The 16,105-nt window shown below is 38.0% G+C and overlaps 2 protein-coding genes and 1 pseudogene across 3 annotated transcripts; 1 reads left to right on the top strand and 2 right to left on the bottom strand.

Moving 5' to 3' along the window:
* The first annotated feature begins 2,115 nt into the window (after window positions 1-2,115).
* On the top strand, window positions 2,116-2,952 carry LOC147504528 (uncharacterized). The gene has a single exon (XM_086605253.1). It carries the CDS (start codon window positions 2,116-2,118, stop codon window positions 2,950-2,952), a length of 837 nt encoding a protein of 278 aa, XP_086461379.1.
* A 9,917-nt stretch (window positions 2,953-12,869) lies between these two features.
* On the bottom strand, window positions 12,870-14,156 carry LOC147504527 (small ribosomal subunit protein eS17x-like). 2 transcript variants are annotated; one of them, XM_086557357.1, is made up of 2 exons: window positions 13,559-14,109; window positions 12,870-13,131 (listed from the first exon to the last, which is right to left on the bottom strand). In XM_086557357.1, the coding sequence occupies exon 1, from the start codon at window positions 14,017-14,019 to the stop codon at window positions 13,564-13,566; it is 456 nt and encodes a 151-aa protein (XP_086413483.1). In that variant the 5' UTR covers window positions 14,020-14,109; the 3' UTR covers window positions 12,870-13,131; window positions 13,559-13,563. The 2 variants fall into 2 exon arrangements, with proteins under 2 accessions (XP_086413483.1, XP_086413482.1); XM_086557356.1 differs by lacking the exon at window positions 12,870-13,131 and adding an exon at window positions 13,171-13,365 and having other exon boundaries at window positions 13,559-14,156.
* Window positions 14,157-14,893: 737 nt separating this feature from the next.
* Window positions 14,894-15,803, bottom strand: LOC147504526 (secoisolariciresinol dehydrogenase pseudogene; annotated as a pseudogene).
* Window positions 15,804-16,105: the final 302 nt, after the last annotated feature.

Below are 16,105 nucleotides of genomic sequence, written 5' to 3'. Positions count from 1 at the left end.
AGTATATAAATATTGGCACGTAACAAGAGGGGAATTCGTATAAGACTTAGATATATACGTTTTTATGAGAATTAAACTACATATGGACTCAGATTCATGGACTTTAGTTTTGGGCTTTTTGATGGTTGATCAGTTTGACCTGACTTGTGATTTGAACTTGAATAATTATGCATGCCTTTGATGGGGAATTGAGTTCACATAAATATATTAAACGAATATGTTATCAAATTGATTACTATTATGAGTTGCTACTCAAATGAATTGTAGCATTTATGAAGGCTTGAGATATTCCATATGGTGTAGTGCAATATATAATTGGCACGTGAAATAATAAGTTTCGAGATTTGATATAGAGATATTTGGATATGGTGCAATGAATAGTATTTGCACGTGATAATGTGGATTTTATTATAACGAGAAACGTTGAGCTTCAGTACAATTAAGTATACTGGCATGAGATAGAATAAAAATTATTCTGAGATATAAATGTATGACACTTGAATAAATTACGTAACGAAAATCCTAGAACCTAGCTACCACAACTCATGTGATTTGGCCCTTGTGATAGGCGTATGTGATATGATTGGCCCTTCGGGCATTTCAGTGAATCTGAATGGCCCTTCTGGCATAAGTAATGTGATTGGCCCTTCTAGCGTAGCCAAATGGTGGCTTGATTATTCCGTTCGCAAAATTAGAACGAGATGCGCGATATTTTATGCCGAATAGTGGCAGTACTTACATAATGACTTTCGTGTGAGGGTTACCTGGTGTGCGGCATCCCGCTCAGGGTAGTTACGCACGGAGTAGTTCATTATGTGAGGGGAGGCATGTGGATGTACATGTTCGGCGTTGAAAAGCGATTGTGGTAGTCAGAGAAACTAGGTAAGACATAGATACGACGTGATTTTAGGGACACGCAAAGAAAGCCTTAATTAATATAATTATGATAATATGTTGGTTAATGATATATCTTTAGACAAATGATTGTATATGGTTTTGCAGAAGGGTGGGTCAAACTAATTACTTGTGCAGAGACGACCCACTCGGTAATTGAGCATGAAATGCGGTAAGTATAGAATATGTTTGGCTGGTTATTAGTTTAGTTAGAACCTAAGGCGCCTCATGGAGGAACTAAATGCCTTTTTATTATGTGTATGGTTGGTGGTGTGGTTAGTGGGAAGTTAAGGCGCCTCAGTGGAGGAACTACTTGCCTTACTTATTGTAGTTAAAAATGTCGTATTAGTTGTTGGAAGTTAAGGCGCCTCGGTGGAGGAACTAACTGCCTTATGAATTGTGTATGTATATGTATAAGTATATGTTGTATTTTAGAGCTACTCACACCAGCACTTTTATAATGCTGACCCGATTTGCATATTTGCTTATCGGGTGTGTTCATTAAATGAACATAGTTGATAAGTCTTGACAGTTTAGTGTTGAAGAAGGTTGGGTTGCTTTGTGGTTTGCATTAGCGTCGCATTTCAAGATAGGTTTTGTTTTCCCTTGAGGTGAAATAGATTTTCAGTTGAGACAATGTTATTTGTATTTTCATTTGTAAGTTTAAATAAAGAGTTATGGAAAAGAGTGATTTGTAACCTAATCTTATTTGTAAATTTTTGTAATGAAGAGGACTTTTGTTTAACATAAAATTTTTTATTGGTTTTTAATTATCCGCATATTTAAACTGTTTATGGGTTTTTAGAAGTTGAGAGTGCATCACACCTCGAAAATCGAAGAGTCGGGAACAAATATTGTTTTTCTAAATTCTATCGAAATTTGGGTGTGACAACTATGGAAAGATATCATGATCATCAGCAACTCTATCAATGGCCTATGGTGTGTTTCTGGGGACTTTAACAACATTTTGTTTGCAAATGAAAGGGTTGGGGGAAAACTTATGCATCCTTGAGAAGCAGTGGACTTTACCTTGTGTTTGCAAGGGGCAGGTCTTTCTGATCTTAATTACAATGATTTTTTTTTACATGGTCTAATAAATCCATTGGGAGTACTAATATCATGTCTAAAATTGACCGATGTTTAGTTAATAATCTATGACACTCGAAATTTCCTTTTACTAATTATGAATTTTTGCCACAAGGAGTTTCGGACCACTTTCCCATGGTTCTACAATGGATCGACTTCAAGAGTTATGCAAAACCTTTCAGATTCTGCAACTTTTGGGCGATCCAAAATGGTTTCCTTGTTATTCTAGAGGATGTTTGGAATACTCCCATCTATTCTAACCCCATGTATGTGCTGATTCAGAAACTTAAATTACTTAAGGAAAAGGTCAAGCTGTGGGCTAAGCTAAATTTCTCCAACCTTCATGAAAGAGTAATCAATGCAAAACATGAACTACAAGATATTCAGATTCTCCTACAACAAAACCCAAATAATGCAATGATTGGTGAACAAGAACGAGTGGCCTTGAAGAAGTATAAAGACCTTGTTCTCTCAAAAGATATCAATATACTGCAAAAAAGTGATCGTCTCTGGATGAAAGATGGGGATAAAGGAACCACCTATTTCTTTAATTCTATCAAAGAAAAGAAAGCTAGGAGTGGTATCTGGTCTCTTTCTTCAGACCAAGGTATGGCCTTTGGTCAACATGAAGTGGTTGCGATCATGGTTGAGTACTATAAAGCTCTGTTAGGCTCACCTGCTGCTCCTGTCAGTGACGAGGATTTTTTTATGCAACTGCAAGTTCGAGATGTTGTTCCTCGTTCTCTGCAACAAAAACTTGATGAATGTCTAACTGAAGTGGAAATCAAGCAAGGCCTTTTTGATATGTCGGATAACAAAGTGCCAGGTCTAGATGGTTTTAACCCATTTTTTTCAAGCATTGCTGGAATGTGGTGGGTTCAAACTTTACACGAGCAATCCAGAATGTATTCACAACAAACAAGATACCCCGAGGAGTTAACACCACCTTTTTGTGTCTCATCCCCAAAGTGAGCAACCCATCTAAAGTGGAAGACTTCAGACTCATTGCACTTTGTAACACTGTCTACAAATGTGTCTCTAAAGTCCTCACTAACATATTCAAAATCTTCATAGATTCACTCATCTTCTCAAATCAGTCATCATTTATCCCTGGAAGATCAATACAAGATAATATTCTTTTATCACATGAACTCCTGAAAGGTTATGATAGGAAGAGGGGGACACCTAGGTGCTCTGTCAAGCTCAAAATTTGGAAGGCCTATGACACGTTAAGTTGGGATACTATCTCATGCATGCTAAAAAGATTTCATTTCCTATATATATATATATATATATATATATATATATATATATATATATATATATATATATATATATGTGCATTTCTTATCCCTTTTACTCAGTGTTAGTGAATGGTGTTCTTGAGAGTTTTTTCCCTGGAGCTCGAGGTCTTAGACAGGCAGATCCCATCTCTCTGTATCTTTTTGTTACGGTGATGGAGATCTTATGTTGTGTTATCAAAGGAAAAATATGCTCCAGCCAGATGAAGTACCATTCGAAATGTAAGAAAACACAAGTTACTCACCTTGCCTTCGCAGATGATGTGTTGTTTTTTTTTTGTAAAGAGGATGTGCAGTCTATCTATGCTATCAAAGATTGTCTTCAGGAGTTTGGGTATGCTATTGGGCTTCAAATTAATTCTCATAACACAACCATCATGACTGGTGCTTTAAGTCAGCAGGCTGCTCTGGATTTGACCAATATCTTGAACATAGAACTTGTGAAACCTCCTGTTCAATATCTGGGACTGCCTCTATTCTCTGCCTATTTATGCATTAGAGAATGCCAACCCCTCATTGAGAGAATCACTGGCCGTATTGTTGATTAGAAATCTAGGTTGTTGTCTCATGCTGGTAAATTACAGTTTATTTCTTCTGTTCTTAGCCAATTCCACATCTTTTGGTCCAAAACATTTATTCTCCCTATGTAGTCTTAGAACAAGTAGGAAAAATCTGTGCTAACTTTCTTTGGAGTAGGACTGATTCCAAAAGAAGTCTCCACCAAGCAAGTATACATACTATTTGTAAACCAAAAGAGGAAGGAGGGTTGGGTATCATGAATATGAAGATTTAGAATAAGAGTGCATATTACAGTCTCGTTTTCAAAGTAGCTGCAAAGGATGAGAGTGTCTGGGTTGAATGGATCTGGAAAAATCACATCAAGAAAAAATTCTTCTGGATCATGAATATTCCCTCTGACTATGAGTGGTCATGGAAGAGTATACTCAAAAGCAAAACTGACGCAAAAGAGCACATTGTGTTCTCTATAGCCAATGGTGAAAGTACTCTTATATGGCATGATTTGTGGTGCAAGAACAGTCCTTTGCTCCTCCATTCATAGGCAGTTCTCGAGCTCCATTTTCCTTTGGATGCTACTGTGAATTAGCTCTTACACAAATGCTACATGGAGTACTGTCATCCATAATCTGCAATGCTCGGAGCTTAAGGAAGACATCTTGAATACTATCATTAATGACCATCTTCCAGTGGACAGAGTGATATGGAAACCACATCATAGTGGTCAATTTACCTCCAATAGTGCATATATTGCATTGAGTCGACAAGGTCCAAGGGTGATATGGCAGCGTTTTGTGTGGGGAAAGTTGGTAATTCCACGACATTCGTTCACTTGTTGGCAACTATTTTCCAATAGTTTGTTTGTTTTTTTATCAGCAAGCGAGGTTGTTAACGGGGTCCCTACCCCTAAAGGATTCTTTCCAATAGTTTGTCAACGCAAGACAGGCTTGTCTATAAGAAGATCCTTAATCACTCATCCTGCTATTTTTGTAGTCAAAGCCGAGAGTATTCCAACCACCTATTCTTCGAGTGTCCTTTCTCTTTGACATCATAACAGGTATTAAAAGCTTCTTTATTATTGCAACTGATTCAAGGAGTTCAAATAGGGAATGGTCCTCTATCTTGAGAATTTGTAAAGAGAGGAAACATGTGGGGGAGATCTATAAAGTATATATATGTGCTGCAGTGAATGCAATTTGGAAAGAAAGAAATGCCCGAAGAATTTCTAATAGAGCCCAGCCTGCTACAGTCATTCTTGCCCGAATCAAAAGACAACTAAAGCCTTCTATTCAAGTTCAAGTAACCTCCTTGATGGATACTGCTGAGACACAGTCTTTGTGTTTAGCTTTGGGCATTCAAGTAGCTTCCAAAGCACCAGTCACTAAATGGTGCAACTGGATACCTCCCCCCGAACCAAGAGCAAAATTGAATACTGGTGGAAGCATGCATGGTCCAGACACAGGGCATGGAGGGTTGATACGAGTTAGTAACGGGAAGGTCCTATTGGCTTTCACAAGGTCAAGCGGTAAGCAATCGGTGATTTTCCAGGAATTGAAAGCAAACGAGATTGGCTTGAGCAGATGTGTAGATATGGATATCCGCATGGTGGAAGTAGAATCAGATTCAGTGATGGCCGTTCAAGCTATCACCAAAATTGTTGCACCTCCTTGGTATTGCTTGGACTTAGTTACACATTTTCAACAACTCAGTACTCTCTTTGTTTTATGCTCCTTTAACCATGTATATAGGGAATCCAATAAACCGGCTAACTATTTAGCAGGTTTGGGATTAGGCCCTATTGAGTTTTTATCTTTTGTTGGGCCTCCCATAGATGAGGAACTATGTATGTTAGTAGAAGAGGATGCTAAGGGAACTATGTATGTTCGTTTTTCTTGATTAATACAAGTGGGGGTCTGCCTAACCCTAGCTTATTTCTAAAAAAAAACATATTTGAGAGTATTACTATTGATTGATTAGCATGAGTTTAGTACTGTAGAAACACTGTTTTCACATCTATTATTCTTCTCTTATCACTGTGGAACACATCTTTTTTGAATGTGATTGGGCACAAGCTTTGTGGTTTGCATCGCCACTGGGTTCAAGAACATATGTCAACAGTGGATGGCCCATTAGAAGATGGGTGGATGAGATCATGGAATAGTGTGAAAACAAGGTCGCTAATATATAGCAAATTTGGGTGTGTATGCATACATCCACTGCAAACTATGTGGGATAATAGGAATCTAGAGAAGTTTGACAACGGAGAAGTGGATAGGTCTATAGTAACAGCTACAAGGATTCAATGGGAAAGAAGACTCAAAATTTTTGTAAGGGAGATCTAAACCCTACTTCTTCTATTAACACTACACTTAGGAATATAAACACTAACCATATTCCACTTGCTGCTACATCTACTAGTAACAATAATAATATATCTACTTTGCATCATCATATAAGTAATATCGCTCACATGCTTGATTATGTAAATGTTAGGTTTGATGCTGCTTTAATTTCAATAAGAAATCTCTATCAGGAGTTGTCGCTGCTATGGCTTCGAATGAAGAAAGAGCTTTACTTGCTGCAGTGAGGAGATTCACAGTAAAGTCAGCATAGGAGAGTGACAGCTGAGGTAGTAGTGCAGCTGGTAAAGCAATTGGGAGGAAAAAATTTTCCTTTTGAGGGTGACAACATCAATGTTATCAACAGTTTGAGCTCTCAGGAGTCTAGTATTGCTTAGCCTTTACAAAGCATTACGAAAGCAATTATCAGACTGCTAGTAAATTTAATTTTTCATGTTTAGATGGCTAAGAAGATGTTTTAATGATGAGGCTCATGATCTAGCTAAATGGGCTTATAGCTCCTCTGACATGAGTACTCTACCAAAATGTTGCTGTGTACCCCTTTAATTCTATAATATATGTGTGTGTGCTTTGTAGCGAAAAAAAAAAAAGGTTGTATGAAAAGTTTAAATGGGCAGACCGAGGATCTAAATCTGAATGTGAATGAGCCAGCCTAAATCTATTAAGTATGCAAAATTTGTACACAGTATTTCTGGGCCAGGCTTAAATTTGTGTCATCATGATGTACAATTGTATTCATCGACCTATCTACATAAATAAACATAATGAATTGCATACCAAGCATTAAGTGAGAGTTTATTGAAATTGATTAGTGGTTTCTATCCAGCACAGGGGGCATTTGAAGCACCATTTACGGATCCAAACCAAACTCTTCTCAAGAATGGAAATCCCCAACCTTAATTATTAAGTTCATTCAATGGCTCCTCATGCATATGTATAAATTTTCCTTCTCTGCTTAATGAGTGTAGTAGTAAACAGGAAACCACCAAAATATTGAGAGAACACTTAAAAATGGTGGTTGCAAAACTTTCAAATCTATAAATCTCGTCCCATTTTCCTTCGAAACTATCCAATGTTATTAAATATAGTAATACTCCCAAAGAAAAATAAAAATTCGGCGAGAACTTGCATAGTAGCTAATAGAACTGGATTTCACTGGGTTGTGTTACACTCTAATAACTTTCCCATGACTTAATGAGTGGAATTATGTTAGATTGTGAGTGCAATCCAGCGTCCCCACTTCCTCATTGGCATGCAAGTTCTGGCGGGTAGGTTTCTTATTAAGGTTTGGATTGTAATCTATTAAGGTTTGGTCACATTCCATATATGAGCAACTTGTAAAGTGTTGGTAACTTATTAATGAAGATAAGTTTTATGGAGTATATTGAGACAAATCCGTAGACCTTTTGAGTTGTTAACGAATAATTACCGAGCTGCAGAAATTAACTTCATACATAATATATCCCCAAATTGAGAAAGACTCATGAGTTAGGGAAGTAAATGGATCTGGCGGGGTGGGTTTGTCATCCTCATCCCCATCCCCATCTCCGATTTCCATTTCACTCCCCATACGGCCATACCCACCCCTTCTCTATACCCACCCCCTCCCCATGAGAGGGGATAGCCAACTTTTAAAAAAAAAAAAATTCATCTAAATAATAAAAACACTTCATGGATTTGGCATTAGCCTTGTGGAAATATGGTCTGTCTTCAAAAATGATTTCTAATCATACAAAATATATATATATTACATGCACCACATACTTATCTGGGATGGTGTAGGGAAGACCCCATTCTCCGTCCCTGTCCCATACCCACTTGGGAAGAGTCATAGATTCCCCACCCCCACCCCCACCCCATCCCATTAGGCACCCCCAGCCCATACCCGCTCCATGGGTTTTTTGTTTTTACATTCCCCACTCGTAGTATAGTTCGAATATGGATTTATTATCTATGACTTGGGGCAATTCCAATGGTGTGCCAAAAACACCAAATATGACGAAAATTATGATCCAATGGTGCGCCAAAATTGTTTGGGAAAACGTTGGCAATCGATCCCCACTAAAATAGCTTGAATATTGACACTTTAACTCCAATCGAAAAATCTAAGCTTTCACAACGATCACAAATAAGCAATAGCAAAGTAAAGTAAAACATACGACAATGAAACACAAGATGTAACGTGGTTCGGCCAATGATGCCTAATCTACAAGAGCAAATCTTGTAGAAAATTGGGAAGGAAGATTACAATCTCTTCTCACAAGTCTCTCCAACACTTACTAGATGTCTCTTCTTTTGTATCTCTCTCCTTACAAGAGTTTTCTCTCAATTTTGGTTGCACTCAAAATTAGTTTATCTAAAAAACTTATTCTATTCAAAATCTAACTTTGGTTTTATAGTATTTTGAAATTTCGTCGAGAACCGACATGACGGTGTCAAGATATCGGCTTCCATTCGATGCGGTCCTGTCGAGCTACTTCCTTTCAGTTCGGTGTGGTCACATCGTTCGTAGGCTGAAATTCCAGTAACATAAAAAAACAAAGTTCAACCAATGTGAGGTCAACTTCCTTACGAATGGTTCCATGGGGTCGTTTATCAACACCCAAGTTCAATGCCACCAAGTCGTTCAGTGCACTGGTAAATGACCCTAACAATCTCCCCCTCCAGAACCATGAGGGGGGATACTCCACTCATTCCCAAATCAACAGGAAGAGTGTGATACCATTCCGGCAGTAACACAACAAGAATCGAACTTGCCCTTGGACAAAACTTTGGTCATCATATCCGACCCATTCTTGTCGGTATGGATTTTCTCAATATATAATTGCTTCTTTTCAAAAACTTCTCTAATCCAATGATAACGCACATGTATGTGTTTGGATCTAGAATGAAAACACAGATTCTTGCTCAAATGGATAGCGCTCTGACTGTCACAGAAAACAACAAATTGTTTCTACTTAAGCTCTAATTCATTGAATAACCTCTTCATCCATAACATCTATTTGCAACGCTCAGTGGCTGCAATATACTCGGCTTCTGAAGTGGAGAGGGTAACGCATTTTTGCAGCTTAGATTGTCAAGAAACTGCTCCCCCTGCAAATGTAAACAAAGAATCGGAAGTGGACTTCAACGAGTCAACATCACCTGCCATGTCTACATCTGTGTAACTTTCAAGTAAGGTCTTACTCCTACCAAAACACAAACATGCTTTGGAAGTACCCTTTAGATATCTCAATATCCACTTAACACCTTCCTAATGCTCTTTACCTGAATTTGACAGAAATCGGCTTACAACACCCAAAACATACATCAAGCTGCTCACTGCGAATGCGTAAAACATCTTTTGCATTTCTTTCTTCTCATGCTTGCCTTTCGGACACTTATCTTTGGTCATACGGAATTGACCACCAAGTGAACAACTCACTGGCTTCTCTTTATCCATGTTGAATCTTTTCAACACTTTCTCAATATACTTTTCTTGAGAAAGCCACAACTTATCACTCTTTCTGTCCGCATACCAAGTATCTACTTTGCTTGACCCAAATCCTTCATCTCAAAGGACTTACTCAAGTTTTTCTTTAACTTGGATATCTTGGCCAACTATCAACATATCATCCACATACAACAAGAGCACTATGAAATCCCCATCTGAAAACTTCTGAACAAACACGCAATAATCGGAAGCAGACTTCTTACAACCATGTTTCACCATAAAGGACTCAAACTTCATGTACCACTATCTCAGTGCTTGTTTCAAGCCATACAAACTCTTTATCAATTTGCATACCAAATGCTCCTTTTTTTACCTCAAAACCCTCTGGTTGGTCCATGTAGACATCTTTCTCAAGATCACCATGAAGAAACGCTGTCTTGACATCTAGTTGCTTAACTTCTAGGTTCATACTTGTGGCCAAACCCAATACCACCCTGATAGAAGTCATCTTAACTACTGGAGAGAAAATTTCATCAAAGTCAATACCTTTCCTCTAACCGAATCCCTTCACAACAAGGCCAGCTTTGTGCCTTGGATCTGGATTACTCTCCTCATACTTGACTTTGAACACCCACTTGTTTTGGATAACTTTTCTTCCTTTCGGTTTCTCCACTAAGTCATAAGTATAATTCTTATGTAAAGAACTCATATCATCTTGCATAGCCTTCAACCACTTATCTTTGTTTGTACCTTCAAGAGCCTCTTGATAGTACATAGGTTCTCCACCATAATATAGTAATACATACGTATATGGCGGGTACCTAGTTAAAACTTGTCTTTCTCTCTCGGATCTCCTCACCTTATCTTCTTTTGGCTCAGGAAGATGCACTTCTTCTTGCTCAGATGATGTTTCATGCACTTCATCTGCATCTTCTATATCAATAGGTTCAATCCCATCATGAACAATAAGATCATCATCATGAGCCTCAAACCCATGGTTCTCTGCATTCTCAATGGCTTCTGCAACTTGTTCCACAGTAGGAACTTCTGGTTCTAAGTCAACACGATCATCAGCGAAAGCTTCTAGCTTCTCACCATTCTTAAAGTCTTCTATTGTTTGATCTTCCAAGAACACAACATCACGACTTCGGATTACCTTCTTGTTGATCGGATCATAAAGTTTGTAACCAAACTTCTCATCCTCATAAACCAAAAAAATACACTGCTTGACTTTGTCATCAAACTTGGATCTCTCATCCTTAGGAATATAAACAAATGCTCTGCACCCAAATACCCTAAAATATCCATAATCAACATCTCTACTTGACCATACTCTCTCTGGATAATCACTGTTCAGAGACTTCATCATGTACGATTGTGCGCATTGCTTCTACCCAGTAACTTCTTGGTAACTTAGAGTGAGACAACATGCATCTCTTCCTCTCAACAATGGTCCGGTTCATCCTCTCGGCTATACCATTGTGTTGCAGTGTCTTGGGTACTGTCTACTCGTGACGAATCCCACGACTCTTGTAATACTCTTCAAACGGCCCAATGTACTTTCTCCTATTGTCTGTACGGATACACTTTAATGGTTTCCCTGTCTCTCTTTTCACCATGCTATGAAAAGTCTTGAACACTCCAAGAATCTCATCTTAGGTCTTCAAACTATATGCATATATATTTCTTAACGCATCATCAATGAAAATCAATAATTACAAAACTCCCCCGTGGGCCTTCACTTTCATAAGACCACAAAAATCTGAGTATACTAGCTCAAAGACATTCTCTTTTCAATGAGGGAAATCTTTGGAAAAATAATCTAAGTTGTTTTCCAACTAAACAGTGAGTCCATCTATTTAAATATGTACATTTGATGTTTGACAACACCTTTTGCTTGGCAAGAACTTCCATGCCTTTCTCTCCCATATGACACAATCTCTTATGTCATAGTTCGGTGGAAGCTTCTTCTTAACTCTACTTTACATAAACTAACATGTGTCTTGTAAAGCAAACAACTCTTCTTCCCCTTGGCTACCACAAAGGAACTTTTGCTTAGTTTTCATACCTCATTCCCAAACGAGCTTCGGAAACCATCATCATCTAACTAATGAAAGTGTAGCTAACATTAGTTTCTACATAAACATCAACAACTTTTGTGATTGATCGAACCTGACTCTAATACCACTTGTTGGGGAAAACGATACCAATCAATCCCCACTAAGATAGCTTGAATATGGACACTCTAACTCCAATCGAAAAATCTAAACTTTTACTACAACCAACAACCTCAAACCTAAACTATAAAATTAACTATCACAAATAAGTAATAGCAAAGTAAAGTGAAACATACTACAATGAAACACAAGATGTAACATGGTTCGGCCAATGATGCCTAATCCACAAGAACAAATACTTTATAAGATTGGAAAGGAAGATTGCAATCTCTCTTCACAAGTCTCTCCAACACTTACTAGATCGGTCTTATTTTGTATCTCTCTCCTTACAAACTTTATCTCTTTGCAAGAACTTTCTCTCAATTTTGGTTGCACTCAAAATTGGTTTATCTAAAAAACTTATTCTACTCAAAACCTAACTTTTGGTTTTATAGTATTCTAAAATTTCGTCGAGCTGCAAAATTTCGTCGAGCTGCAAAATTTCAGTTCCAACCGACATGACGGTGTCAAAATATCATCTTCCTTTCGACGTGGTCACGTCAAGCTACTTCCTTTCAGTTCAGTGTGGTCACATTGTTCGAGGGCTGAAATTCCAATAACATCATAAAACAAAGTTCAACGGATGTGGGCAGATCGGTCAACTTCCTTACGAACGGTTCTATGGGGTCGTCCATCAACACCCAAGTGCGATGCCACCAAGTCGTTCAGCAGCACACTAGTGAGGGACCCCAACAAAAACATCAACACGTCAACGCTATCGTGAAAAAATTACCTATATATAGGTCAAGTTATAGCATAATGGCGTATGCTCTACACGCCACTTGGAATGGTGGATAGAAAACTAGGCCCAACAAAGTTGATTTTCAAAGAATATTTAGCGAATTACTTTTCTATCCGAGAGAGGGTGAGAAAGGGAGAGGTGAGAGAAAGGGGCAACATGGGGAGTCTGGAAGTAATAATTTGTGGTAAACGCAACTTCCACTAGGGTCACGGTATCTAGGGTCGCAGTATTGACACCCCACTTTACGGGGATTGGCGCCCATTTGATACAACTCTGAATGACCATCGAGCAATCATAACTATAATCTGTAAGCATTGTAAATATACAAAAGTAACACATAAATTTTAATGTACCATGCCAACAATACAGCTTGTTTCAATGTTAATGTCAGGGACTCATTCAATAACTAAAAGAGCTACTATGAATATTTATACACAGTACATACATCCAGGTCACTATAGGATGACCATACAAGCTAGAGTACACAAATAAAAAAAAAATCACAATCCAGGTATATTCAGATCCATGCCAACAAACTTTGTATTACCAAACCCCAATCCATAAATGCAAAATTCCTTGCATCCTAACAAAAATTAAGTAATGCAGTCATCAAAAATCTCCATTGAAACAGGTAAAATAGTAATCATTTAAATTTCAAGTCTTACGCCATCATTATCTTAAAATGAAAACAAGTAGCAATAACAACAGGAAAACATGAAACAAAAACAGTTACAATAAAACGAAACAAAAATTACACTACGCATTTAAAATCCTCAGCTCTCAGAAACCTCAGCCAAGCGCAGCAGCAGCACCAGAACTGAAGCAAACCACAGCACATTATAAAAAACATAGATTTCACTAAGAGAAAATATCCCTATTAAAATCTATAGTAGCAGCCATTGAAACTATAGTCTCAAGACCAATACAACTATTGAACAAAAATTTCTAACACATAAACCAACACAATTAGCAGTGAAATGTCAAATTAAAGTATGCCCAAAAAACACTACCTTTCCTAGTACCTCCTTTCACCGCCACCGCCACCACGACCACCAGCACCACGGCCACCACCATAGCCACCAACAAAAGGAGCATTCCTCTCAGGTTCAACTTGCCTAGTAACACCTTCTAAATCAGCCATACCAAGAGCAGCAAGCATATCCATAGTCTCCTTATCAACTTCAATAGTCTCAACTTTAATAGCAGATTCTTCAGGAACAAAATCCATCCTCCTTTCTCTCTCTTCTTCTTGAAGTTTCAAAGATATCCCACGAACTGGTCCACGTTGGATACGTTTCATCAAGTGAGTTGAAAACCCAGCTATTTTGTTACGAAGACGCTTTGATGGTATGATTGCAACTTCTTCCAAGATTTTCTTGTTTGTATGGAAATCAAGTGTCATTCGAGAATAGTAACGCTCTATCACTTGACGTGATGACTTTTTCACTGTCTTAGTACGTACGCGACCCATGTTTGATGAGATTCAGAAACGAGAATAGATCTGGAAGAGGGAGAGTGAACAAGGCTAGGGATCGGGTGAGAAGAGAAAATGAGGCTTAGGGTTATGTTGTTTATATCGGTGCTTGTGTTGGGTTTCATGGGCTGTTTGTGTTAAAGTCCAGCCCAATTTACATACGGGTTGGACTTAAATCGGCCCGGTTCGTACTTTTGCGTGTAGGTTTTACATGATTTCAAATATTTCTCTCCCTATCGCTCTCAAAAATGCAAACTCAATTATTCAAATGACAAGGGATTGAATGATTGATTGAAGAAGATCCCTTGCTCTTATTTGAAGATTATAAGATGGTGATTGGATCCACATAATTTTGGATTTGCAAATTTTTGGTTCATTTTTTTTTTTAGGATAAGTAATATATGCTCAGAAGATGTATAAAACACAAAAACTACAACTGGTGAGTGAGATCCTCACTTGAAAATGAAACAAAGAAAAGAAACTACAAATCCTTACTCAATAATAAACATTCGCCCAATCTAATGCAAGGTATCTAAATCGGTAGGTTTTCCCTTTGAAAACTAGTGAGCACCCAGTACCAAAGCAACCCATCCTTTCACTTCTAACGCTGTGTTTTCATTTGCGAATCTTTGGTTCCTACAACCCATTTAGTGTTACTTGATAAATTTCTTTACCAATTTATTTTCCCAATTTCACCCCCTACTAAACTTTTTTGGATTTTGAACCTAATACACTAAGCGACTTAACCACGGTAGATTTAATGCAAGAACCTCTTAATAATAAGCATTCATAATGCAAATACAAATTAGTTGTTTCAAAGAGAAATTCATGCAATATAATTAAAAACCAACTCTTACATTTTATCATGGTGTCATGGTGGGGGAAGAGTAGGATTTGTAGTGCTGAAACCCCCATCAACAATAAGGTTAAGGCCACTCACATACTTAGTCTCATCACTAGCTAAATATAGCACTGCCTCTGCAATATCATCCACCTTCAGTTGTACTCCTTTTAGATTTACAGCCTGAACAAATACTTCCTCCACCTCTCTGTCTTCCTCAACATTCATCATGCTCCTCACCATTGTTGTTGCAACTGCATAAGGAGAAACACAATTCACTCTTATTCCATGTTGTCCCAACTTGACCCACAAGCTCTTTGATAATCCTACCACAACATGCTTTGACATAGTATACGCATGCGGTGTTCCTCCAGCTTAACCGATGGAAGCAACACTTACTGTGAATATTATACGTACTTCCCTTCTTTGCTGGGATCATCATGACTCTCGCGGCATGCATGTTTAGCACCCAAGAATGAACCATAGACATTTACATCGAAGACTCTCTTGAAACCTTCGCTTGTGCAGTTCAAGACACTTTGACCAAATTGGCCACTGATGCCAGCATTGTTGAACATGATATCAAGTTGACATCATTTTCTTCAGTAATGTCGCAATGAATGAACGATACATTTTCACCCAAGCCTATTTCCTTGCAGAGTGAGTGCCCAAGGTTGTCTAAAATGTCTGCAATGACTACTTTAGCACCATGGCTAATAAACAATCGCACTGTCTTCTCACCAATGCCCCTAGAATCACCAGCTATTAGTGCTACACTGCTACGTACCTTACCTTCTAACCTGCAAAACAAGAATTCCTGGCTTTAGTAGTTCTTTTTATTTAATCTTGATTTTGCAAAAAAACTGAAAGGCTCTATAAGCTAAAATCCATATACACCTCACCTTTTCGCTAAGGGTGCCTGCTTAGAAATACATGCCATCTTCACCTCAATCTAGCAAGTGAAGGGGCTTTGGAGCAGCTCAAATGGTCTTGCATGTGTCGAGATTAGATATGGGAATATATAACAAAAGGCACATAGTAATAGGTGCTATGAGGATGACAAAAAACATATACATTATTTCTTACATAGAGCGACTCTCAAGTACAAATCGGACGAAAAATATATCACTCTCAAAACCATTTTTTTTTAATCACTCACAACGACCGGATAGATTATAGGCATGCACATTTTAAACTGGATTTGACATTCAGATCATTTGGAAAGTGAAAGTAATACTCTCT

Source organism: Coptis chinensis, chromosome 4 (assembly GCF_015680905.1).
Source record: "Coptis chinensis isolate HL-2020 chromosome 4, ASM1568090v1, whole genome shotgun sequence".
NCBI classification, from domain to species: Eukaryota; Viridiplantae; Streptophyta; class Magnoliopsida; order Ranunculales; family Ranunculaceae; genus Coptis; species Coptis chinensis.
This window is presented reverse-complemented; position numbering and strand designations above follow the sequence as displayed.